Below are 27,192 nucleotides of genomic sequence, written 5' to 3'. Positions count from 1 at the left end.
ATTAAAGGTTGCTAAGTGGCATCGTCACTTTGTCCTTGCAGGAGAGGCAGAAATTAGGACTGCTGGGAAAATTCAACCAAACTTTAATGTAGTCAATCCTCTTTAATGTAGTCAATACTTGCCAGGGAAAAAAAAATTCAACCAAAAAATTCAACCAAACTTTAATGTAGTCAATACTTGCCAGGGAAAGCAAAAAAAAAAAAAAAAAAAAAAAAAAAAAGTCTGATGCTTTCTATTTTCTAAAAAGCTCAGTGAGGGTTGAATTTGCTATGAACAATATACTTATGGCATAGTATTTGTAATCTGCAAAGAGGATCATATGAGCTTCAGAGGATACATATGACATGAGATCCCCTTATTTTATATTTTGAGGAAAACATAACTGTTTTCATTTCTCGCATCTCATTTTCAGGGACCGTTCTTCTAGTCATCTCGCTCAACCTCCACAGGTTCCTGTTTATGAACATTGGGTTTCCTGCCAGACTTGACTTTAACTGTAATGTGTTTGTCGCAGCTTTCTGTAAATACTTGTGAATGAAGGACATGGCATTTCCTTTAGATTAGCTCTGAGTCAGAGCAGAAGGATTTGACCACGTTCCCAAGCTCTCCACCCACCACCCCTTTTCTATTCCACTTCTCCTCTTCCTCCAGCAAAGCCTCCGAAGCCAAGGCAAATGTCTCTGTAGTGGTTGGTGGACTTTGGCAAAGCCTGGAGCATCCGAATCACTAGAAGACAGGCTGAAGAGCAATATCACCAAATCTTTATTCTTGGACTATTCTTTAGAGTGCTGTCAGAAGACAAGTGCTCTCCTAACTTGGAGGGATTTCTGTGGATTCTCCTGGGACCTCCCAGGAATGCCTCTAATGGGTACCAGAAACTATGGAAGACCAAGAATCAAGACATTGGTCAGTGCATCAAATGTGGAGACCAGCACTAAAATGTATAAACAAAATGTTTCCCTTATCTATTTTTTTCCTTTATTAGAGTTTTATTCAATAACACCTTCAGTGTGACTCTGTTCACCATCAATTCAATACATGTTGAAGTTGTCAGCAAGTGAGCAAACACATCCTACAACGTTATCCCAAGAGAAAGAGAAGTAGGGAAGTTCTTAATTACGATCATATTCTGCAAGGAAGAACGGATGCATTTTGATGTGTTCCTCAAAAGACACATTTAGTAAATAGGTCACTGAAAACTAAATTGTGCTTATTAAGAACTCACACAAAAAATTACAAATCAAACAATATAATTATAGCTGCAATAATATTTTCTTATAGCTTTGATACACAAAATTAAGAACACAAGTAGGGTACTGCACGGTGGCCTAGTGGCTAAATTCCTCACTTTGAACACACCAGGATCACATATGGGTGTCGGTTCTAATCCTGGCAGCTCCACTTCCCATCCAGCTCCCTGCTTGTGGCCTGGGAAAGCAGTTGAGGACGGCCCAAAGCCTTGGACCCTGCACCCGCATGGGAGACTGAGAGGAGGTTCCTGGTTCCTGGATTTGGATCGGCACAGCATCGGCTATTGTGGTCACTTGGGGAGTGAATCATCAGACGGAAGATCTTCCTCTGTCTCTCCTCCTCTCTGTATATCTGACTTTGCAATAAGAATAAATAAATCTTTAAAAAAAAAGAACATAAATAAAAATGGCAAAGTAGTCTAACCAAATATTACAACACTCATGCAGAAAATTTGGTTGTAACCTTAGAATTTAGGGACACATGACCTTTTTTGATGTTGCTGGAAATTTTAACAATTTTTTTATTTACGCTGTTAATGCAATCACATCATTATAATCGGCACAGATGGAATTCCTGTTGTTTTCTAGAAATGTTTACAACCCCAGAGACTTGTTATCTTCCTGAGACATGCAATGTTTCTTTTTTGTAGTTTCCTTCTAAGAGTCAGTAATCCGATTTTAAAAGTATAGATCATTAACTGCACTTTTCTATGGGGAACATGCTAATGAGTATAATAATGGTGCCTAGAAGATGCTCAGTACACAGGGATCTTCTGCTACCATGGAGGGGTCTCCCTGCATCTGCCACTTCGCCTTTCAAATAAATACATCTTTTAAAAGTGTTTAAAATAACTTCTTGAGAGTGGAGTCATTGGTCTAATGGTTAAGATAGTAGATTGGACACTGACACGGGGCCTTTTAAAGGTTTTTCTGACATACTGCCCATAGCCGTGTCAGTTGTTAGGCAAGTAGGTTGAAGGTCGCAGCCTTATCTGTTCCCTAAGTCATAATCTGCATCTTGGCAAAGTTCTCTGGGAAGCTTTTTTAAAAGTAGTGATTTATTTGAAAGGTACGAAGTCACACACACACAGAGGGTGACAGAGAGAGAGAGAGAAAGAGAGAGAGAGAGAGACATTTCCTAGCCCAGGATATGAGGCAGAGGGCAAATCTAGGGGCGTGGAATTCAATCTGAGCTTCCCCCATGGGAGACAGGGTCCCGAGCACTTGCGGTTTTACCTGTTACTCCCCAGTGTGCACACTGGCAGGAATATGAAATCAAAAATGGGGCTGGAACTTGAACCCAAGAGAGTGTCACAAGTGGGGTCTCAGTGTTGTGCCAAACACCTGCCCCTCCCTAGGGTATCTTTATGGTTGTCAACTTTGGGAACCACCAATGTTGACAATACAGAAGTATGAGGAATTGTTCCTATTTTTAAATAACTTACAATCTAGCAGGGGTAGATTACTCACATAAACTGATATAGTATATTCAACATGAGTACATAATTTGAATGGTGTTATAAGAGTCCATAAAATGGAAACATCATTTTTGAGCCCAGAATCAAGGAAAACAGAACAATGAACATCAAAGAATGACAAAGAAAAAGAGAATGGGTATTTTAAGTTGACAGAATAAAATCAGCCAAGGACATAGAAGATGGTGTTGAGAGGGAAGCGGACTGTCAAGAAGCTGATGCACTGTTTTGGAGCATTTGCATTACAATCTAAAGCCTGAGAGAAACTTGAGGGCAGCAGATACAGGGAGCCCACAACAAGTCAACACAGTGCGACAGATCTCATCATTCTCAGCTCCTCCATCCACAGCGCAATTTACGGCAATGGGAAGCCACCAGATCTTTCAAGACAGAAGACATAGCACAGGCAGGCAGCAAAATAAATTCACAGCGATGTCCCTTTTGTCACCACCTAGGAGCAGGGCACAGTATCTTTTTCTTCACTTTAGAGGGATGTGATGAAGGGTGTAGGGGGTTGGGGACAGGTGGTGGCTGGCTCCTGCCCCAGGGGTGGGAGGTAGGTACCAGAGGAGGAGCAGAGCTTTGTCCAAGCACGTGGGATTATTGTCTTGTCTGCCAAAATGTCTGCTCTCTGCCCTTGCTTCACTCGTAGTAAAACAGTCACTAAGCTGGTTGCTGTCTCAAATAAATTCCTCTTGTCAACAGGGCAGTGACCTCAGGCTTTAGCCGGAAAGGCCCAGGAAGTGGGGAGGGACAGTGAGCCAGATGCTGCTAGGCGAGAGGATGCTGCCACCCACAGCCCCTTGAGCTCCCTGCAGTGTGGACGGCTCAGCGCAGGACACAGTGGGCTGCTAGGCAAGCCCTGTTTGGGTCCTGCTGGGGTAGTCAGCAGCCTCAGGAAAGGAATCATGATGCCAGGCTGCCCACATCTCTGGGCCCTGCTGGTCCTGGGCACCAGCTGGGCAGGCTGGGGCAGCCAAGGGACTGAAGCGGCACAGCTAAGGCAGTTCTACGTGGCTGCTCAGCACATCAGCTGGAGCTACCGTCCTGAGCTCACAAACCTAAGGTAACTCAGGTCTGGTATCTGCTGGGGCTTCAATAGAGAAAATCATTTTTAGTAAAAATATATTTAGATGAATCAAGTGGCTTAAAATGGCTTTAAAAAGATTTTAGGTAGGTAAATGCAATTCATAGTGGATGCTAATTTTGCCTCCAATAAAATAGTTATTACTCTGAGGATATAGAGCATACTCCATTTGATCAGTTACATGCTGCTCTCAAGAGCTTGTTTTTTAACACAGATTTGCCAGCACATTTGGTTGTTGGTTTAATATATTGATTGATTCAAAGTGTCCCTGGTTCCTTTATTGGTCTCCAAGCAATGTTCTGCTGATTTTAGTGTCAAATATTTTTATAAAACTTCAGGTTACGTATTTGTTACTTTTCCTGAATAACTGCATCTTCTAAGACTGAAGTGTGCAGCTTGAACTTTAAGAAATCATTGTATTCTGTTGCTTTCTTATGGCTGTCAAAATATTATCAGTCGATGGAAATGCATCAGTTTGATACTTTCACGTTTTCCCTACTTCCCATCTGACTCACCTGTACTGCTCAAAGTGACTTCAGACTTCATTCTTTAACTCTTAATCACTCCCTGGGGTATGGTTTATCCTGGCTGTTTGGTGTGGTCACCATCTAGAGGCATATGTAAATGAGAGGAGGTTTAACTGATATGAAAGAATCTTTCCATTTAAATTACTTTTTTTCTAATCTAAGGGGCAAATAAACACTTTCCAGAAATTAAATAGAGCACAGTGTATGTATTCAATGTTTTTTAACTAGTTACATTGTTTAAGTAGTAAACCTCTCAGCGTGACTCATTTTTTACATAACAACACTGTTTAAGTGATTGTGAAAGCTTTGTTCCTCTTAAAAATTACAAAACCAGGCAGTCAGGAAGGAATGCAATATTTTGTATCTGTCATTGCATAGCATTAACCCTTTCAACATTTGATCATACCTGGCTTATGTTGAAGGTGTTACATGCCACTCTGGTCTTAGAATAAGAGGGAATCGCTCCTTTAAAAAAAAAAAAGTGTTTCTATCATTGCATTTCAAAGTGACAATCTAGGTAAAACTTATGTTAACTGATTTTATTTTAATCAAATCCCCGATGCAAATGACAGTCTTTCCAATGCCAGCCTTGCCTGCTGCTGAGTACAGCAACTTGGCTGCTTGTTTTCTGTAGCCATGCTCTGTGTCTAGGTGGAGTTGGAGAGGCAGGTCAAAGGCAGCAGAGTGGCAGACATGCAGGGTGAACAGTAAAGGTGGACTCTGAAACACAAGCACCACAGTTCTATTCAGGGCATCCTGCGGCTTCCTCTGATTAGAGAGGAATGTTCAGGGAAGCCCTGACAAAAGGCCCCAGCGGGAGGAAGTTGGCCTTCAGTGGCTTCTGTCCTTTCTGTGAAATACGTTACTGTGGTCAGGATCCTGAACTCCCTGCAACCTAAAGGCAGAGAAGACAACAACAGTTATTAGGGTCACGTTTGCTGGTGGGGAGACGAAATGATGCTTTAATCCTTTTTGTCTTTTTATATTATGCTTTACTTATTTGAGAGGCAGAGAGAGTTGTAGTTCCTAGTCACTGTGTGACTCCCCCATGTGCCTGCAATGCCTGGGGCTGGGTTCACCTGAAGCCAGAGGCTCGGAACTCCATCAGGGTCTCTGATGTTGGTAGCAGGTACTGAACCGCGTTGACATCACCTGCTCCCTGAAAGGGTGTGAGTCAGCAGGAAGTCGGTATCAGGAATGGAGACGAGATTTGAACCAAAGCAATCCAATATAGAGTTTGGTTGTTCCACCCAGCTGCCCAAATGCGCACCTCAGTTCAATCTTTTAATATCTCAGTTCTGCCATTTATTAACTACATCAGCATTTATCAGCTATGTTGACACACCTTTTGGTTGTTTGGTTCCAATATAAATTTCCCAGTTCTTACTCTAATCCAACACACCTTTTGGTTGTTTGGTTCCAATATAAATTTCCCAGTTCTTACTCTAATCCAACTTATTCTTACTCCAACTTCTAAACTAGAAACACACTACTGCCAGCTGATATTAGTTTGCAGTGTTGCTTAGCAGCTTAGTACTGTGTGTGAAGGCCTGGTGTGATGGCTTAATTGGCTAATGATCCTTTCACAAGCACCAGAATTGCATATGGGTGTGAGTTTGTGTTTCAATTGCTCCACTTCCCATCCATCTCCCTGCTTGGGGCCTCGGAAAGCACTAGAGGATGGCCCAAAGCCTTGGGATCTGCACGTGTGTGGGAGACCTAAGAAAAGCTCCTGGCTCCTTGCTTTCGGTCAACTCAGCTCCAGCCTTTGAGGCAATTTTGGGGGAGTGAACCAGTGAATTGAAGATCTTCCCGTTTCTCCTTCTTTCTGCAAAATCTGCCTATTCCATAAAAATAAATATATATGTATATTTTTCATCTGAAAGCCTAAAAATTGTTTAAAAGATGTGTTTGATTAGGTTAGCTGAAGAGTTCCACTTTGATTTAACTTTTTAAATTTATTTACTTTTCATTTATTGAAAAAGCCGAGAGAGAGAGAGAAAAGAGATCTTCCATGTATCCTGGTTTAGTTCCCAAACACAGTGAGGGTAGAGTCAGGATCAAGCCAGGAGGCCATAATTCAGCCTTGTCTCCCACATAGGTGTTAACAATCCAAGATACTTGAGTCATCACATTCTATCCCCTGGAGTGAACATTGCCAGGAAGACAGGGTTGGAAATTGGAAAAAAGACACTAATTGAGAGACTCTGATGTGGGATGCAGGCATCCCAAATGATGCCTTCACTGTGACACCAAAAGTGAGCCCTGCATATTTATCCTTGGAAGATTTGGTCCTATTTTCAATCATTCAACACTTAAATGTAAAGTTTGGTTTTGCACCATAATCTTAAATAGTCTAGGGGCTAGTGTTGTGGCATAGTTGGTGAAGCTGCTGCCTACAAATCTGCATTCCTACGCACGCACCGATTTGAGTCCTAGCCAGGGCTGCTTTTGTGCCTGGGAAAACACTGGCTCAGCTGCTTTGGTCCCTGCATGGAGATGGGAAGCAACAAAGAAGCTCCAATTTCCTGGCTTCAGCCTGGCCCAGTCCTAGCTGCTATGGCCATTAGGACCAATGACCCAACAGATGTAAGACCTCTCACTCTCTTTCCCCCTCTGTTTTTCAAACAAGTAAAATAGATTTTAAAAATTAGCTAGTAATTGTGAAATAATCCTGACAGATTATGTTTTAGACACTGAAAGCTACTTTGGTTACTGTAAAAACCTTTGGTTTCTGAATTATAATAAATATATGATCATTTTACTAGATATTTGAAGGTTTGAAAGCTCTGCTTTTATGTTTGTAGGGGTCATATATACCTTCGAATTAGCTTTGCATTTTATTTCTAGTTTGAATTCTTCTCCAACTTCCTTTAAGAAAATAGTCTACAGAGAGTATGAAGCATATTTTAAGAAAGAAAAGCCACAATCTAGTATTTCAGGTAAGCCTAACATTCATTTTTCAACTTTAAATATGAATTGTATAGACAATTTTATCTAAGGTATGTATTTAGTGATATTTCATCGAAATGTGTTAATGTTATTTTTCATCAGTGCAAGCTATATTTCATGTGGAACCCTTTGTTCACATTTCTGAGAACTTAAAAAAAAATGGTAGCAAACTTTAAAAGAATCAGGAGGCCCTACTGAGAACGGGGCCCTATGAAAGTGTGCACAGGTAACAAGTTCAAGCAGGTGACTTTGATTTTAACCTTGATTAAAAGGGTTCAACATAACTTTGAAGATGTTGCGTTTTTTAACTCATGGAACAAATTATAATTATACACTTTGCTATGAGCTGGGCATTGAACTATATGTTGTGGATTCCAGAGTGCAGAAGGCAAGCTTCTAGTCTGCCTTGCTGTGGCTTATGGTTCAGTTCAATGAATACAGGTGTGCCTAAAGAAATTTAGCTTTTGTTTGCATGGGCCCCCTAGATTCATTAAAACGGACTGCATGTGACTGATCTGTTTGCAACTCTCTTCCCATTTACTCACCTACTTATTTTTCTAGCATTTATTTACTGACCGGCCTGGCACGATGACTAAATCCTCACCTTACTCGCACAGGGATCCCATATGAACACCAGTTTGTGTTCCAGCTGCTCCATTTCGCATCCAGCTCCATGCTTATGGCCTGGGAAAGCAGTAGAGGATGGCGCGTGGATTTGGGCCTCTGCACCCGCGTGGGAGACCTGGAGGAGGCTCCTGGCTTCAGATTGAATCAGCTCCAGCAGTTGGGCCCACTTGGGGAGTGAACCAGCAACAGAAGATCTTTCTGTCTCTCCTCATATCCTTCTCTCTATAAATCTCCCTTTCCAATAAAAATACATAAAATATTTTCTAAAAATATTTATTTATTTATTTATTTATTTATTTATTCATTCATTTATGTGAAAGTCATTGTGGCAGAATGAGAACTAGAGAGGTGTTCTATTCACTGGTTCATTTCCCAACTTCCTGTCACAGCCAGGACTAGGCTAGATTATCTGCTGCCTCCACGGCTCGGAAGCAGAAAGCGAGGTCGGAAATGGACACTGGAATGAACACTGCAATGTGGAATGTTGGCATACCAAACCTGCTTTACCCTAATGTCCAACTTTCTGTTTAATGTGCATAATCATCACATTTTTTAAAGGAAAATCTCTTCTACTATCTCTTGATAAATGGGATTCAGGGTCTTAATTATGATACCACATTCCATAGCAATATGGAAACCATCAAAAAAGACCTCCCGAGGTGTCAGGAAACCAGCCCATTGCCTCCCTCCTTTGCCGTCTTGCCCACTCTTCCCTGCCTTCTCTCACCTCCTTGAATCTTCAGCTTTCGTTGAATGGAATCTTTCCTTCAGTTGGAAATCAACAGCCACACTGAACCAAACCAAATCATGTTCAGGCTCATCTCTAAAAAAACAAACAAACAAACAAAAAAAACAAAACAAAACAACCAAATCTTTCCCTTACCCTGCCTACTTTTTCTTTTCTATCCTTATCTTCACTACCAATTCCTATATGAGAAGTCTGTATCATTCTCCACTTTCTCTGATATTCCTTCTTGTCTACTAGATGATGAACCCAGTCTACTAAAATTACCCTCAAGAACAGCATTTGTGACCTCTGACTGACAGAGCACATGGCTTCCTTAAAGGTTTTTTTTTTTCTTTTTTTAAGTATTAAAATATACTCACTTTATTTGAAGCAGAGTTAGACAGAGAGAGGGAGAAAAAGTGATCTTCCATCTGTTAGTTTGCTCCCCAGATGGCCACAAAGGCTGGAGCAAGGCCAGACCGGAGCCAGGAGCCCTGGAACTTCATCCAGTCATCCCACGTGAACATCAGGGTCCCAACCACAGCTCCTGTGATGCCAGTCACAGGCATTGGCTTTACCTGCTGTGCCACAGTGCCAATCCCTTCCCAGTTCTTTTGCTACTGGATACTACTGATACATTTAGCTTTTTCTTTTCTTGAACCTGTCTTCTTTTTATTATTATTATTATTAATTACATTGCATTATGTGACATAGTTTCATAGGCTCTGGGATTCCCCCATCCTCTCCCCGTGCCCTCCCCCATGGTGGATTCCTCCACCTCGTTGCTGCATTGTAGTTCAAATTCTGTCTTCTTATCTGTTTCCATAGTGTTACTTCCCCTGGTTTTCCTGCTCAGTTTCCTTGTCTGCTCTTTCTAGGCTGCTGCTGCTTCTTTTTAAAAAAGATGTATTTATTTTCATTGGAAAGGCAGATTTACAGACAGAGGATATAAGGAGAGACAAAGAACAAGATCTTCCACGATCTTCCATCCACGAGTTCACTCCCCAAGTGGCCGCAACTACCAGAGCTGAGCCAATCTAAAGCCAGGAGCTTCTTCCAGGTCTCCCATGCAAGAGCAGGGTCCAAAGACTTTGGTCATCCACTACTGCTTTCCCAGGCCACAAGCAGAGAACTGCATGGGAAGTGGAGAAGCTGGCACCAATACAGGATCCAGGAGCATGCAAGGCAAGGATTTAGCCACTAGGCTATCACACAGGGCCCTCTCTCCAGGCTTCTAAGCTTCTCCATGAGCACAGCTTTCACTCTGCCAAACCAGAGGTCTGATCCTGTCTGGGTCTTTATTGACTCCTGCTGTCTGCCAGTGGAATTAAGCTCCCCTATTCTGTCCACCTCCGGTACTTGAAGCTAACCCCTGCCTTCCAGAGCCAAATGCATTGTTGCTATTGTTGCTGCTATAAATCATACCTCTGTTACATCACACATATGTTGGTATTGTAGATATCTATATATCCACCTTTCCTCATTCACTTAAACATATTTTGCGCTGTACAGTAACAAGGAAGAACTAAGTGAGAATTCGATAGCAGGACACGGGCACTCTACCTGACAGTTAGTAATCAAGAAAGACTCCCTATTTTATGTGGATAGCTGGAAAAAAAGAAGGATCATGGAATTTCCATTGCAGGGGTGGGAAGGAAGGAAAAGTTTAGATGAAGGAAGTAACACAAAGACTTAAAGGTGAGAGAGCATGGTGGCAAATGAAGAATCATAACTGAAGAGGCAACAGAACACAAACTTCCAGGAAGTCATCAGCAGAAAGTGTAGCTAGAGAGGCACACAGACTATCAGGAACCACATTAAGACCTTTTCTTGCAACAAACAGGAAGTCACTGAAATAATTCAAGCAGGAGAAAGACAAGTTCAAATTCGTGTAATTGGGAAATTGTCCTACCATAGAGATAGTGAGGTATAGACTGGACAGAGACTTGCAGGAGAATGGTGTCATTCAGGTTAGAAACTAGAAGAAAGAGAGTGGGCATTTAGCGCAAGGATTAAATTGCCACTCAAGATAACCTGCATCCCTTACTGGAGAATCCATTTCAAGTCTTGGTTCAACTTTCTCATAATGTATACCCCAGATAATGACTCAATCGCTTGGGTCTGTGCAAACCTCTCTGCTTTGGTCTTACCACTTTAGGAAAGTGTGCCCCAACTCTGGCCCTTGCTTTGTCTCCAAGATTAAACTAAATTCTTTTTCCAAATGCTCTGCAGAACATGCTTGGTTTTTCTTTTATATCACAGTCCACAATGAAATATTTGGGTGACTGCCAAAATCTATCTTTCCTACTGTCTTCATAGAAAAAAAAAGTCTTTTGCTACATCTGCATACATAATATCCAGCCCTACCTCATTTCTCTCTCTTTTTTTCTCTTTTTTAAAGACTTTTTTGTTGTTGTTGGAGAGGCAGATCAGATTTACAGAGAGAAGGAGAGTTAGAAAGATCTTCCATGAACTGGTTCACTCCCCACATGGCTGCAACAGCTGGAACTGAGCCAAGGCGAAGCCAGGAGCCAGGAGCTTCCTCCAGGTCTCCCACACAGATGCAAGATTCCAAGGCTTGGGCCACCCTCTGCTTCTTTCCTAGGCCATAGCAATGGAGCATCTGAGACCTGCACTGGCACCCATATTGGATTCTGGTGATTGCAAGGTGAGGATTTAGCCATTGAGCCATCATGCCAGGCCCCTCACCTTTTCTCATTCAGCCCATGCAGTTTTTCTTATTGCTTCTTGGCTATGTTGAGGTCACTCCTGATTCATGGGTTGAACTTGCCTGAAAGCCAGGTCTGTGATATTTCTTCTCTTACATTAAGTCACTGACGTCTCTCTCCTCTGAGAAACCCTGAGAAATCCAATTGAAAATGGATCTTTTCTTGACCAAAGGAACTAGTCTCTAAGGAAAGCCTTCTGTCAATGACAGAATCAGAACTATTGGGTCCAGGTCAGGGGCACTCGCCCTCATGTTTTTGGGTGTGTGTGTGTTTTGTTTGGTTGTTTGTTTGGTTGTTTGTTTTGCGACTAAGCTAATGTAGAAATAATGAGCTGATAAAATCTTCTAGATTGAAGCTTCAGGACAAGGAGATAGGACAATGACATGGAGACTCTTCTACTTTGTAGCTCTACCTTTGACAATTCTGAATACAGATATGGTTTATTTTTTTTTAAAAAAAAACTTATTTTACAGACATATTTTAAACCTTTGTTTCCACAGGACTTCTTGGGCCTACTTTATATGCCGAAGTTGGAGACATCATGAAAGTTCACTTTAAGAACAAGGCAGACAAACCTTTAAGCATTCATCCTCAAGGAATTAAGTACAGCAAATTTTCAGAAGGTAAGAGGAACTAACTATCCTTCTCACAAGGGAAAATATGCAATTTTTATACACTGTTTTAGAACATTTAAAATGGTATTCCATATCCAGCATTGACAAAATTTCTTTTCCTGTGACTGGTGTTTATAAAACTGTATTATAAAAATTTCTTCATGTGGAAGTTTCAGGGTCCCTGAAATGAGTTTCTGCAGTCACATAGACCTCGGTGTTTGCTAGATTCTTATTTCTTAATGACTGGATGGAAAAATTGCTTAATATTTCTGAATTGCAATATGATCATTCTAAAATGAAGGAGGAAGAATGATAGATGCTTTAAATTATGATGTCCCATTATTCTAGAAATAGGACACTTGTAAAATACAATGACAAATATATTACTGATAATAACTGAGATAAATATTATATCACTGAAACATTTATAGAATTGAAAGCTTAGGATCTGATTGTATAAATCAGGGGTCAGCAAGCTTTTCTACAGAAAAGAGCCAAACGGTAAATATTTTCCATCTCAATGGCCATAGGAGCTCTGTGCAACTACTCAATTTTGTCTTATAGAACAGAAGGAGCTGGAGATAATAATGTGTAAGGAATGACCATGACTGTATTCTAATAAACCTTAATTTTCAACAAGAAGCTCCTGGCCGGATTTGGTCCATGAGCCACTAACATAAACACTAGTCTGGCAAAACAGTTGACCTGGCACATGGATGAGACTCAGTGAGTGGTATTCGGTTGTGAGACTGTTGGTGATACTTGGAAGTACAAAAAGAATTTTGGACATAATGAAGTGATTAAGAACATAAGTTTTGAAGACAGATTTAGGGTTTTATTCTGGCTTCATCACTTTAGGTTCTGTGACCTTAGTAAATCTGATCCCAAATTTTTGCCATCAATGAAAATAAGAGTTGTTTTAATAACCCTATAAATTTGCTGCTGCAACTTTAAAGCTGCAATAATATGGTCCCTGGAACCTGACAAGCCCTTGATGATGATGATGATGATAACAATAATTCTGAAGATGATGATGATAAAGTGACTGCATCAGACACAGGGTACTTAGTCCCTATTGCTAATGTTCTAATTACTCCCATTCTGTTGATGTTCAAACCACAGTCAACAAAGTCAAGCCTTGTTAGAGACTGGTATTTTTACAAAGCTGGTATCTCCAGTTGAGCTGTTGCTGGTATGGCAGCATTTTTTAATAACTCCACATTTTTCACAGTTCACAAACTCTCTACTTCTTTCTCTCACATGTTTCAGCCATTGAACCTCAGAAGAAAGGAATTAAGTAGCTGAGTGGTTTGTACTACAGATTTTGGACCTAGATTGTTATATGCAAATTTCAGTCCAGACACTTACCAGCTATGTAACTTTCACAAGACTCTACAGGGTCTCTGAGCCTCATCTTCATCTATAAACTAAGCATAACAGTCATATATAAATCATACAGGTTTGTCACCATGAAATCTTGCAGCACTGCCCAGCATGTAGTCAGAGCTACAAATATGAGCTATCATAGTAGAGGTGAGTCTTCAACTGAAGTATATTCAAATAATTTAATAGTTATGAATTGTGAGATAGAAAATTGGCTTTACACTTATTACTTCTAATGTAAATTGTCAGATTCATTCCTACCAAGGTAAAGGTGACTGGTAACAATGAACTGCCTTCTGAGGGGTGATATTATCAGCACCTAGTCTTTACCTTGAGAGAAAACAAAATAGCATTGAGTATGATATTTCATGCATTGTCAAGAGCCAGTTGGACAAGCTTCATGAGATGCACACGCAGGTGTATGTCTCATGTGACCCAGTTCATGTAGTTCCTTTTAATGCAGCCACATAGCCTATCTATGAGGATTTCAGGCCAATGCAGCAGGAGTTTAACAAATAGGACAGTAGGGAAGCGACCTTCCCCATGTCAAAATGTTACTGGTAGACTGCTTTTGAAAAACTGGAAGTGATGAGAGGACTAAGAACTTTGAACCCCAGCTAGTCTGTTTGCACAGGGAGTGACCTTCGCAACATCATCCCTCCTGCTTTGCTGTTTATTTGCCTCTATATTTCCCCACAACCAGCAATCATTTATAGAAAATTGCTTCATGTGCTGCAACCACTTCCACTGGTGAGCGCATCATTGGTACGTGTAGTGCCGCCAGTTCCCTTGGAAGGTAAATACAGATGAGGAGGGAAAGTAAAATGTAATCATGATAACGAGAGGCAAATGCATGTAAATAAAAGTGCTCTTCATAAAAGATAAGCCTTCTGTTAATTTCATTATGTATTCTCTTAAAGTAACATGTCTGATTTTCATGTTGGACACTCATCCTCACCCATAATGGCCCTCTAAGATTTGAGCTATTTTTTTAGGAGTGAATACAGTGCTAGACTAGCTGGCTGGGAGATGAGTGTAGAGAGATTGAGACGATAGAATATGTTGAGACCCCACAATGGGGCAGGATGGCCAAATGACACTTTGAAAAACAGAGTGCTTATATTTCTTTTAGAAATGTAAGAGTATTAAGTAAAATAAATTTTTTAATTAGAAAATTAAATCTGTAACTGATACCTTACCATAAAATTTTCTGCTGTTAAAAGGATTTCAATTTGAGGTCAAAATTTAAGAAATTGTAGCATGTACACTGAGCTGTTTATTGAAAAGTTAACCCTCAAACGAATTTTGGTTAATTTTAAAGCTTATTTGGGTCCTTTTCTTTTTCTTTTTATAATGTTTACATAGTTGCTCATGGATGGAAGGATTGAGCATTATGGGAAAGCGGGTGAGATCATTGTTTCCAAAATTTCTTTTTCTTCCTTCTATATCTGGGAGAATGAGGGAGACACTTGGAGAAGCCGCACCAAGCCTCTTAACAGCCCCAGCACCCAGGGATGGGGAACGACCACCCGGTATCAGCCCAGGGTCCCCGGTGTGGAGCATGCTCTGAGGGTTCTATTTAAGTGGTTTCTATGGTTCTGAAATGCTGTCGGTCTTGCCAATCCAAATACAAGGAAATCCTTCCAAGGTCCATTGGCTGACATCGTCCACCTTAGAGTCTGCATTCACCCAAACATTTGTTGTCAAGCTTTGCTGGGGTAGTTGGCCAGTTTGTTCTGTTCTGCTTCCTCTGCTATGGTGCCAGATGTCCTTTTGCAAGCTCCAATAGGTTGCCGTATCGTCCATGTGCATCTGGGCATGCGGGCCACTGCTCCATCTTTTTCACTGAGGAGGCCTAGTTCCAACACATGCACTCCACGGTCAGTTCACTGATCCTGTCGTTCTCCCCTTGGTTGGAGTTCTGAGTCCAGTGGTCCAGCACTCATTAGATGTTTTTGCAGTCTAGCTTGACAGCGTTTGCCCCCAGTTCCAGCACTTGCAGGCCAATGCTGTGGCAAAGCTCAGTGAGCCTTCACGTACTCGGGCTCATGCGTGCGCCAGTGGATACAGTCAGTTAGCCCAGCGTAGCCCTACCCCAACCCAGTTCACATGCATACCAGCAGGTGTGGTAACCCTGCCTGGCCTGGTCTGCCCCATCTCAGCTCTCACACTCACCGGCGGGAGCAGCTGGCTCATTATCTGCACCAACTTTGTTTCATAGTCAGTCTTAGCACTGTTATTTTACTTGATTTATTTCTTCATATCATAAATGTATAATTGGCATTAGAAGCATTTTACTGAAAAATTCGTTTCATAATATTTATCCATCTGCTGGTAAATTAACTCTTCAAGTAACAGTTACAATTTCCACTGGAAATTGCTCCTTGCATCTTGATGTAGCCAAATTCTCTATAGGAAAGCCTAATTTTTAAGATTTTTTTCAAAGTTTCCCAGTACTTGGTATAATGTAGGTGGTTTTATTTTTCACTTTTGAACTGCGTATTTTGGCTGCATGAAGATATTTCCTTGAACAAGAGATAAATATCCAAAACAAATAGTACTGACGAATAGAATAATTCTCATTAATCGCAAAAACTTGAACTTCCCCTTCAAAAGTGACTTGCATGCCCAGTGCACACAGGACCAGACTCTTAAGAAAACATCTGTGTTTTAATTTTCTCACTGCCTAAATTATAGCTTCTGAAAGAATGTTCTGGATCTTTGGAGCATTAAAGCATTCATTAAGTTTATTAAATGGAGGGAGGAAGAGTTGTTCATAAAAGTAAGTGGCAAGGGAGGATTTAATGAATGAGCACCCTGATGAGTGACTAAAAAGGCTGTTTATGCAACCTCCCTTTCCCATAACTTGCATGAGGCACTTTATGTCAAGACAGAATCCTGAGCACTCTTTGGCAGATCATTAGGACATCAGGGCATGAGCAAACACAAGGCTGACACGGACTGAGCAGGAAGCAGACTGAACTGAGTAAATACGAAGGGAAGGACTTCTTTTGAATAAAGAATTTATTCTAGCAAGACGTTCAACAAGGACTTTTTATGTCCTGGCACAATGGTTGTTCCTATCCATTTTCTCATCCTTTTGATTTGGAATTTCAGTATTGATTTTGAATTCAAAGTCATGACCGCATTCACCAAGAATAAATTTCACAAATAATTCCTCCAAATTGTTGCTTAGGATCCTACCTCATATTATGCAGATGGCAAAATCAAAGATGTGACATGGCTGTTTTATTCTAAATAAAGGGAAAATGAAATAATTCTGATCAAAAGAATGAAAACTTCTTTTCAGATTTATTTTATTATTTTTTTAATTGGATACAAAGAGGAGAGATAGAGAGAAAAGATCTTCCATCTGTTGATTCACTCCCCAAGAGTGAGCCAATCTGAAGCCAGGAGCCAGGAGTCTCTTCTGGGTCTCCCACTCGGGTTCAGAGTCCCAAGGCTTTGGGCCATCCTCCACTATCTTCCCAGGCCACCAAGCAGGAAGCTGGATGGGAAGTGAGGCTGCTGGGATTAGAACTGACACCCATATGGGATCCCGACATGTGCAAGGCAAGGACTTTAGCCGTTAGGCTACCACACAGGGTGCTACAAGCTTTAATAAAGTTGTTCCCCAATTCACTCATTAGTAGTCCTCACTCAGTATAATTATGGAATGTATCCTTTGTGCAAATGTGCATTGTTTACTGTTGTTTCAAGATGTCTATAAAAACTAATATCCATAAATCATGTTTAAGTAGGAAGCTTAATGTATTCCATTATTTGAAAATCATCTGTGTTTTGATAGATGGAAATTATATTTAATTACGAAATTCTGAGTAATGTGCTTTGATCAACTAGATCGCCACTGACCTGTTAGATTGTGGCAACATGTATGTGTTGGAACAGCAATAATGTGAAACACTGTTTACAAATACTTTTATTACCACTGGAAAACCAGCCACAATGGTGTATCTAGCATTTGCATAATGGAAGCTTAGCTATTTTCTTAGATGTTTTCCTACAGTTGGTTCCCATTCCAGTGAAACAATGTTCTAATTATGTCCTCCTCCCTCAGTGGCCTAGAAGAAATCCAGGTGTGACATCCATCAGCCTGCTGTGAGGCTGGTCTCCCCAGAGATTTGTACCCTGACCCCCAGCACAGAACCTAAGACATGATGGTGATGGCAGTGGTGGTTAGGATGGAGGGAGTTAATGAATTAAACTGAGATGGAGGACTGGGCCAGAACAAAAGGCCCACGTGCTATTTTCCCCTTGGCTCTCATATTTACGGGTTTTGCTGGTGGTTGCAAGCAGGTGCTTTATATTATTACCTGTTTTTATTACCTTTAAAAGTTACATTACTGTGATGGAAAAGACCTTTGTGCTTGCCCCCAAACTGAAACGTTAAGCTTCAACATGAAGCTATTGGAGTACGTAAGCCATGATATAGAACACTAATGATGGCATGATGCCTAGTTAAAAGAACCCAAGAGATTTCCTCGACCCTGTCTGTTTTTAAAATAGATTTAGTTCATTTGTTTGAAAGGCAGGGTGACAGAGGGAGAGGTCTTCCATGTACTGGTTTACTCCCCAAGTAGACACTATGACCAGAGCTGGGCCAGGCTGACGCCAGAAGCCAGGATCTCCATCACAGCCTCCAATATTTGTGGATGAAGTCAGAGCACTTGAGCCATCTTCTTCTTTCCTAGGGATATTCTCAGAGAGTCAAATTGGAAGTGGAGCAGCTGCGACTCTATCTGGTGCTCTGATGAGGAATGCCATGCCTTAACCTGCTGTGCCACAGTGCCTTCCCATCTCATTCTCTGTGAATAAGGACACAATATGGGCTAGTCTGCACAGAGAAGAGGGCCCTCAGTAGAGTTCACTCCAAGTTCCAACTTCATAAATTAAGAAAATAAATGTCTCCTGTTAGAGGCTGTGCAGTATAGAGCACTGTGTTATAGTAGCTCAAACTAAGACAATCCTCACTTTCAGATACGAACATGAGAACACTTAAGATACATCGTGTCCAAAATAAAATATAGAGAGGATTGAACATTGTTAAGGCTAAAGACAGGATAGACTTAGAAAAACAAAAACATGTCTCTCTCCTACCCTCGATTGCTCCATCTCTTCCACATCTTCCTTTTTTAATCAACACACTCAATTCTCTGCATTTCATGCTTGGCATCTCAGTTCCCATTTTTTAACATCCTCCCCTCTTCCTGCCATGAAAGAAAGAGCCTTTGAATGCTCACAGTATAGAAGCAGAATATCCAACTTTACAGCATGCATTTCACACTCCCAAGGACATTTAGACTGATTACTGGAGCTAGAAGTTGAGACTCGAGAGGGAAAGTTAGAATAATCAAGATTATAAATGTCATTAAGATATAAAACCTGGCTGATGATGATAGCAGTTGGGAAGATACGGCAAATAAAACATTAATGTTAATATAGGGTAAATAGAACATTACATGAACAGCTGCATACATGATCCCTGCTAGCAGGCAGTGAAGTATGTCTTGTTGGATTCCATACAAAAAAGAGAATCCTTTTTCCTATTCTGATATTTGACTGATCTAAGTGATTCAGTTCTCTGTATTTAAATAATTATTGCTTAGATGACTCAAAAAATTAAGTTTTTTAACTTTTACTGATTTACTAGCCATTTTGTGTACTTCAGAGTACTGTGGTATCAGAACTTTTACAGCCACAATAGGATAGAAGCACATGTTATGCAATCCTTTCGAAACTGTAGGTTCACTGTGGACATACCTGCACAACTCAGAGAGCTCATCTTGGGCCTCCCCAGTTTTGAAAATAATGAAGTCCCCAGAAACTTGTCCTGTGTATTCATGGCTGTTACTTCTCCAGGTGCTTCCTACCAAGACCACACATTCCCTATGGAGAAGATGGATGACGCTGTAGCCCCAGGCCAAGAATATATCTATGAGTGGAACATCACAGAGGACAGTGGGCCCACACATGATGACCCTCCATGCCTCACGCACATTTATTACTCCTACGAAGATCTGATACAGGACTTCAACTCTGGGCTGATTGGACCTCTGCTTATCTGTAAGAAAGGTAAAAAGATGACAACAAAAGAGTCAACAAAAAAACAGGAAAGTTGGGAGTAGTAAGAATCTCAGAACATCTTGATACCTCCTTGTACATCCAAAAGGGAGAAAAGGTGCAGAGTCCAGATCGTTGTTTGACCAGAGGAAAAGTAGTAATGCACAATGGCTGGTGCTGTGCCGATCCGAAGCCAGGAGCCAGGAACTTCTTCAGGGTCTCCCACACAGATGCAGGAACCCAAAGCATTGGGCTGGCCTCGACTGCTTTCCCAGGCCACAAGCAAGGAGCTGGATGAGAAGTGGAGCCATTGGGATTAGAACCAGCACCCATATGGAATCCCAGCGCGTTCAAGGCGAGGACCTTAGCCGCTAGACCACATCGTTGGGCCCTTGCTTCTAACTCTTATCTCAGTTCTGAAAGCTTCTCCCAAGTAAAACTGTTTGAAAGTCTGTTCTGATACCATGCTTATAAGCTCTGCAACACTGATATCGATGCTAAAGCCTTTTAAAAAGTATATAGTAACCTATATTCTGCTGAGAGAGTTCTTGAACAAAAATTGGATAAGATAGCCTACAAGTCTGAGGGTCAGAGTGGTAATCTGATTTCTAAATATAAGAAATTTCACTTTGTTGTTTGTCAACACTTTGAGCAGTAGATTTCATACACACACACACACGACTTGACATTTCAGTGGTTAGGGTTTTTAAAGGAGTAGGTTTGGATTTTGGTTGTATACTAAGATCAAGAACCTTTCATTAAAATAGACAATGGAATATTCCATGGGAATTACTCTGATGGATTCATCGTCTGTTTATATGTCCACAGTGAACATACCATAGGATACATTTGTCACCTGTTCACCACACAAACGGATCAACTACCTCCAATGTCAATTCATTTCTTCATATTACAGGTTTTTCTTTTCTTCTTTTGGTCTGGTATATAGGAGATAGTGAGATGACACTGAAAAATGTTTTAAAACTTATAATAGTGAATTTTTCCATCTCACCATCAGAATTTTTTTCCTCAAGTAAGAATGGATTAATTTTGGTCTTTCCAACCAATTCACTAGTGTTCCACTTCTCAAATCATCGAGATGATTGTATCCAACTTGGAGAGTGATGCTTTTGCTACCTGAGCTAAGATCTCTATGTATTTGCCCATGGAAACTGGAAGAAATGGATACCTTTGCATTCTTGATTGTCAGCAATGTTTCCATTCTTTGTCAGATGGGATTTAAGTCCCATTCTTCAAGGCAGTAGGGACTGAGAGGAATTACTTAATAGGGCACAATGATTTTACCAAGCCCCCAGTGATTGCAGTTTGGCAAAGATATTATCTTTAACAAGTGTTATGGTTATTATTGCTTGCTCTACACTCTTTGCCATCTAGGAATAACTAATGATACTTCCTCTAGAGACTATTGGAAAGTCCATCTTCTCTTTGACAGGCACTCTAACTAAAGATGGAGTTCAGAAGATGTTTGATAGACAACACGTGCTGCTGTTTGCTGTGTTTGATGAAAACAAGAGCTGGAACAACTCATCATCCCTAATGTACACAGTCAATGGCTATGTGAATGGGACAATGCCAGGTAACACGTGAGCTGGGCACCACCCAACAGCAGTAGAACGACCAGCACCTTTGTTTCTGTTGTTTTCCTCAAGTTGCTAGGGAAGTTGAAAGTAGCCACCCTTTTTCAGTTCCTAGTAAGAAAATCGTGTCATCTGGTGCAATAGTTCCCAGGATGCTATCTCTTGTCTTAAATAGGAACTACAACCATTTAGAAGCTAGGCAAGAGACAACTGTGCGGCCTTGTCGGGTATAGTGCTTCACCTCAACCTACACCTGCCAAGATTTCAGTTCAGTCTGCCTCGTCCAGTGCTGAGTCCTTGCTGCTTTGTGACCATACCTTTTTCTATTAAAATTCAAGGTCATTTCCCAGCAGGAAGGGTCTGAGAAGGAATGAAATAAAGATACTTGCAAGGGATATGGGTAAAAAATCAGGAGAAATCCCCAAATACAAAGATACTGTTAGCACTTTGGAAGGTGATGGGTGAGTTTCCTTCCAAGGCACAGAGTGTGCTACCTCTGTGTGTCTGTAGAAAGTCTCTTGTGAGAAAACTGAGTGATAGCAACTCTTGAGGGTGAGAAGGAACAGACTCCACCTAGACCACCATTTGTACTGTTTGTAATAGAACTGACTTAGGGCTAAAAATCTAGAACATGTGGCATGATCTGAGGGGGAAAAAAACACTTGCTAAACAAATTGCATTTCAAAACACAAAGCTTCTCAGATACATTATCTATGACTAAAAATCACAAGCGGCTTCATCTACTAAAAAAATACAAACTACCAAGGGGTGAGGCCCATATGTTGCTTTAATTATGCAATCTATCTATTGCATTTGACTCATCTCCTACCTGGGTTATGACTGTGAGCGTTGATTCTAATTTCCAAAATCGGGAGATTGCATGGTAGGGACTCAGTTAATTGATGTGCACCTTGACAGGTCAGAATTCCAATTTCACTTACTTCTCTACGTTGCCAAGAGGACTTGGCTATTAGTTGTTTCAACACACTTATTTTTAGGAACTGATTGATCACCTATCCTAATATCTGCATCCTGGCAGAGTGAAGAATTGTGCAAACGTTCAGAAGGAAAAAACCTTCAGTAAGCTGTTTATGCAAGAATTAAAATAGTTTGATCATTATAGAGAGTTTACGAATTTCTAGATTAAAAAAAAAAGAACAACTGGGAGTAAGTGGGATAGGGTAGAGAAATGTCAGCCAAGAAAATATTACTTGATGTTTATAAGATTTTGCCTTATGGGACAGTGCAGATTGAATGCATATGGTAAATGCCAATAGAAATGCATAAATTAATGGAGTAAACATGAACATTTCTTTGTATAACGGAAGACTTTCTGCCTTCCAGCTACTTGTTCTCACCACCAACAACAGGAATTTATGCCTTGTTACAAGTATTCTCAAGCCCCTTTAGCATAAGGGAGTGATCTCAGCCCCATTATTGAGTGTCTTGAGACAATAGATCTGAAATTTGAAATCCAAGACAAGGTTCTACTCTACCACTGACCCAGTGGGCATTGTTTCAGTCCCTGTCAGCTCAGAGAAATAACAAACCCAAGCTTATGTTCTCAGTTCTCATTACTCCCTGCACGAAAAGCTTCCAGTGATCCAGTGTAAGGAACACTTGTCCATTGCATTTTAAGGGTATAAACCGTAGGCTATCTCATTGCCTTGTTACTAGAACCAAATCGTGTGGCCAAAGAAGCAACACGAAGTCTTCAGATGATCTTCACGTCTCCTCTTAGGCAGGCCTATGACCTCGATCTGTGTTAAGAGGATTAGGCCTGTGAATTTAGGGCTGGAGAGTCCAGTGATCCTCGCCAAGCCCGATTGGGGTGGCCATACTGGGATGATTTTGTCTTGGGATTTTCCAGTTCCAACACTGAAAGTGCTATATCCTGGGAAATACTTCAGGTTTGAGCAAGCCTGTGTATGGTTGGTCATGACACCGTTAATCCCATCATGCGTTCAATCTATGCCCCGATCTCTTGGTTCTATTTGTTTGAATCTCCATAATGCCACTTTTTGGGTCTATCATACCGTTTCTTGTATTATGTTGTGAATGCTTCTTTGCCCATCACAGAGATGACTTCTTCTGCAGAGCGAGAACCACAGCTGGAGCATCTGCCCCCACCCTCACTGGCCTCTCCTCCAAAAAAAGAAAAAAATGTACAGTGCCTGCTGCACATAGTAGGTGTTCAATACATGTTGATGCATGACAATTTGATTACAGAGCACTGAACCTGTTTCTGTTACCGTCTTCTTTTTCCCCCAGATATAACGGTTTGTGCCCATGACCACATCAGCTGGCATCTGATTGGCATGAGCTCGGGGCCAGAGTTGTTTTCCATTCATTTCAATGGCCAGGTCCTGGAGCAGAACCATCACAAAGTCTCAGCTATCACTCTTGTCAGTGCTACCTCTACCACTGCTAATATGACTGTGAGCTCAGAGGGAAGGTGGACCATCTCTTCTTTCATCACTAAGCATTTCCAAGGCAGGTAACTCTTCTGACAGTCAGAATTCTAAATACAGGATCTGCTCTTTCCAGGTAACACCTCTACCCTTCTCCTTGGTCCTTTCAAGCCACTAACACTCCAAATAATCAAGCTTTGTATTCTAAAAACAGATTTGAAAGACTGCTCTGAGTCTTATGACACATTGGTTATTGGTGGAGGAAGCAGAGGAATTGCCAAAACTTGTTTTTGATTAAATGAAAGTTGAAGAAACCTCTACTTCCTTAAAAGGAGGGGAAAGGGAAGGAAACAAGTGCATCGAGAGAGTTAATCTTTCTTTGGAAACTGCATACGTGACATAAGAGAAAAGTCCTGTGCTAGAATAAGACAAATGTCTACAAACTTGTGGAGAAACCAAGTTACCAAACGCACAAAGTGCTAGCGTTATCTTCATTTCACAGACAAAAGGATAGGTAACATAAACAATGAAAACTCATCAAGAGCTAAGACAGGGTTTAAGACTCTGAATACAGAAGACATCTTCCCACTCCAAAAGCAACCAAGGGGCTCACCCCAAGATTTTCCACTAATTCTTCCTTTTTTCCAGCTTTTTATTCTGAACTCCACAAAGTGTTCAAAAGGTGTAAAAATTGCCTGAGCATTACTTTCATTGTAATTATTTAAGTCTTTCACAAGAATATTTTAAAAATGCGTTGTTGATCAGCCATAATCACAAATTCTTTCACTGTCTTTGTATTCTATCTCAGCTGGGATGCGGGCATATCTTAATATTAAGAACTGCCCAAAGAAAACCAGGAGTCCCAAGAAACTAACTCGTGACCAGAGGCGGTATATTAAGAGATGGGAATACTTTATTGCTGCAGAGGAAGTCATCTGGGACTATGCACCGATAATACCAGCCAATATAGACAGGTGAGTTGTTCGGTTCATACTGTTGTGCGAATACATTAGACACGTTCTAGTCCAGAACAAATACACTAGAAATGTTCTAGGGTGCCAGAAGTATAGGAGTAAGATTTCATGAGTTAACAGATACATAATACTCTTGTCTAAATTACTCTTCGCTTACCCTCTATTTGCCAAGATACTGCATTCTACAAAACAGCAGCAGCAGAAGTCAGTACTTGTTGCATATATTCATACCAAGCACTGTTTTAGACATTTCTAAATGCTTAATTTCAGTTCTATACATTTGATGCTACATTTAAAAAAACAATCAATGTGGGAATATGTCAGATAACAAATTTGGAAGTTCAACTAGCTCTTAAGCACTTGCAAAGAAACTGAAGCTCGCTCATACTAAAAGAGATGCATATTGAACTGGAATACTGTTTTTCTTCTATCAGATCACAAGTTCAAATACATCATCTGTTGAAATGATTGTCGCAAAACATTCATACATTCTTGATTGAGGAGTAAAACCTTTCAGAAATATGTATCAAAATTATATTTATAATATATGTATGTTGTTTCCTCTTAATCTCACTCTGGGACTAAGTATGTAGATAGATTTGTTTGAAGGTGAAATGATTTATCTGTAGGGTATTCACTTCCACATTTTTAGTAATTGCAGAAGCTTGGTAACAACCCAAAATATCCTTCAATAGAAAACTAACTTTCATGAAATTCCTCCAGGTCTCCCACAAGGGTGTAAAGACACAGGCACTCGGTTATCCTCCACTGCTTTCCCAGACACATTAGCAGAGAGCAGTGTTAAAAGCAGAGGAGCTAGGACTGGGGTTGGTACCTACCTGTGCCGCCACAGGAGGTGGCTTTACCCTCCACACCACAACAGTGCCCCTTCCTTTTTTTTAAGATGTAGTTCATTTAATTCAAAAGGGAGAGAGAGGGAGAGAGGGAGAGAGAGAATGAAAAGAGGATGGCATGCTTTTTGAAGATGGAGAAATATCTGGAAATAGTATCTGGAAAGAGTATCATAGATTAAGTAATAGAAAGGACTTTAGAAAACTTGCACTGTTTCCTATCCTTGAAACCTGAAGAGACTTTCTCTTCAAGATACCTAAAGTCAGCTGTTCAGTGATTATTAGAAAGATCTAAGTAGCTGCTTCTAGCTAATGAACTGTGGCTTTTTCAATGAACAACTACAATGCAACTCTCTAAGGATCTCTCTCTCTCTCTCTCTCTCTCTCTCTCTGGCAGAGAAAGAGCATTTTGTCTAATGCAAAAGTGCCATGTCTCAGCACCAGGGTTTGCCAGGGATTCTGCTAGAGGAAGTGTTTTAATTTTGTTGTTATTCATTTCCTTTTTAGAAAATACAGGTCTATGCACTTGGATAATTTCTCAAACCAGATTGGAAAACTTTATAAGAAAGTTGTTTATAGACAGTATCAAGATGAGAACTTCACCAAACGCATGGAAAATACCAACCTAAAAGAAGATGGGATTCTGGGCCCTATTATCAGAGCCCAGGTCAGGGACACACTCAGAGTAAGTAACAGAAATACAGAGCAAGGCAGAGACCAAGCTGTGAAAGACACACCACGGGTACCTGGTTATTGGTTTAATCGTCTGTGGAAAAGCTGTCAGAAATGTAGCTTTAGATTTTATTAACTCTTTGTATTTGTTTTAATCTACCTAATAATATGGTGTATATAAACAGTTTATCACATATAAAGAAAGAAAAGAGTGTAATCAAAGGTAAAGATAATATGTGGAAAAAGTAAAGTCACAAAAAAGTAAAATATTATGCAATACTCATATATGTCGTGTGTTCGTGTAAGACTATCTGCAGATGTTGCCAGATGCTGTGGTGAAAAATTAAACATACAGGGGCAATATTTACAATATCTACTTTAGAAAGAAAGTTTCCCTCCACTGAGGCCTAAGGCTTCAAAAAGGGATGCTATGTGACAAAACAGATGATATTCTTGCCAAAATTTCCATAATAGCTATGCTAGAGTTTTAATTTCAAAATTCGCTTTCATTGAATTTGAAAGGAAGAGACAGAGATTTCCTGTTCACAAGTTCACTCCCTAAAGGACCAGCGCAGCTCCAACAGGGCCAGACCCCAACCAGAAGCCCTGAATCCCATATGGATCTCCTGCACACATGAAAGGTATCTAAGTACTGGAGTTATGACCGACTAGCTCCCAAGCTGCACATTAGCAGGAAGTTGGACGAAAAGCGCAGCTGGGACTCCAACCAGGCTCTCTGGTCTGGGGTGTGGACATCCCAAAAGATGTTCTAGCAGTTATGCCACATGCGCACTCCAATAATATAAAGCTGCATAGCTCTTTGCTGGTTCCCTTCATAGCTGAGACTGTAACAGTAAATGCTGCTGGGTAAAAACATTTCTTGAATGGGGCTGCCTTTGCAGCTCTCTAATCCTTGATTCTTGAGGAAGGTAAATTTTTAATATATTATCAGGAGCCAGGAGTTTTCCTACAATTCCCCTTCAATGTTCTAGGACATCCATGTTGTGCAAGATCTACACTGCAGACAATTAAAGATTGCAAACTTAAGGTGTTAGAATACAGACAACCCACTGATTCAATGCTTTGGCAATCAAAAAGCAGAAGGTAATAATTTCTCGTTTGAAGATTAAAGGATCTAACTAAGACTCATGTGTCAGCAATGATGATGAAGCGGCCAGTTTTGTCCATTTAAAAACTAACGTAAGAAACGAGGCAGCAGGGTCATGGCACAGCG

The 27,192-nt window shown here is 40.7% G+C and overlaps 2 protein-coding genes across 3 annotated transcripts in view; both read left to right on the top strand.

Annotated features, from left to right (window-relative positions):
* SELP (selectin P) overlaps positions 1 to 770 on the top strand; it is a 41,306-nt gene extending 40,536 nt beyond the window's left edge. For both annotated transcript variants that reach the window (XM_058660611.1, XM_058660612.1), the window contains one exon: positions 413 to 770. The gene's annotated coding sequence lies outside the window, so the exon portion shown is untranslated. The remainder of the gene's footprint in view (positions 1 to 412) is intronic.
* A 2,530-nt stretch (positions 771 to 3,300) lies between these two features.
* F5 (coagulation factor V) overlaps positions 3,301 to 27,192 on the top strand; it is a 61,835-nt gene continuing 37,943 nt past the window's right edge. Inside the window, exons 1-8 of the mRNA XM_004589313.4 lie at positions 3,301 to 3,791; positions 7,190 to 7,281; positions 11,875 to 11,997; positions 19,252 to 19,464; positions 20,906 to 21,049; positions 23,322 to 23,543; positions 24,270 to 24,435; positions 25,794 to 25,971. Of these exons, the coding sequence (XP_004589370.2) occupies positions 3,634 to 3,791; positions 7,190 to 7,281; positions 11,875 to 11,997; positions 19,252 to 19,464; positions 20,906 to 21,049; positions 23,322 to 23,543; positions 24,270 to 24,435; positions 25,794 to 25,971 (1,296 nt within the window). The 5' untranslated portion in view covers positions 3,301 to 3,633. The remainder of the gene's footprint in view (positions 3,792 to 7,189; positions 7,282 to 11,874; positions 11,998 to 19,251; positions 19,465 to 20,905; positions 21,050 to 23,321; positions 23,544 to 24,269; positions 24,436 to 25,793; positions 25,972 to 27,192) is intronic.

Source organism: Ochotona princeps, chromosome 2 (assembly GCF_030435755.1).
Source record: "Ochotona princeps isolate mOchPri1 chromosome 2, mOchPri1.hap1, whole genome shotgun sequence".
In the NCBI taxonomy this organism is placed as follows: domain Eukaryota; kingdom Metazoa; phylum Chordata; class Mammalia; order Lagomorpha; family Ochotonidae; genus Ochotona; species Ochotona princeps.
The sequence above is the reverse complement of the archived record's forward strand: the minus strand, read 5'-3'. Positions and strand labels throughout refer to the sequence as shown.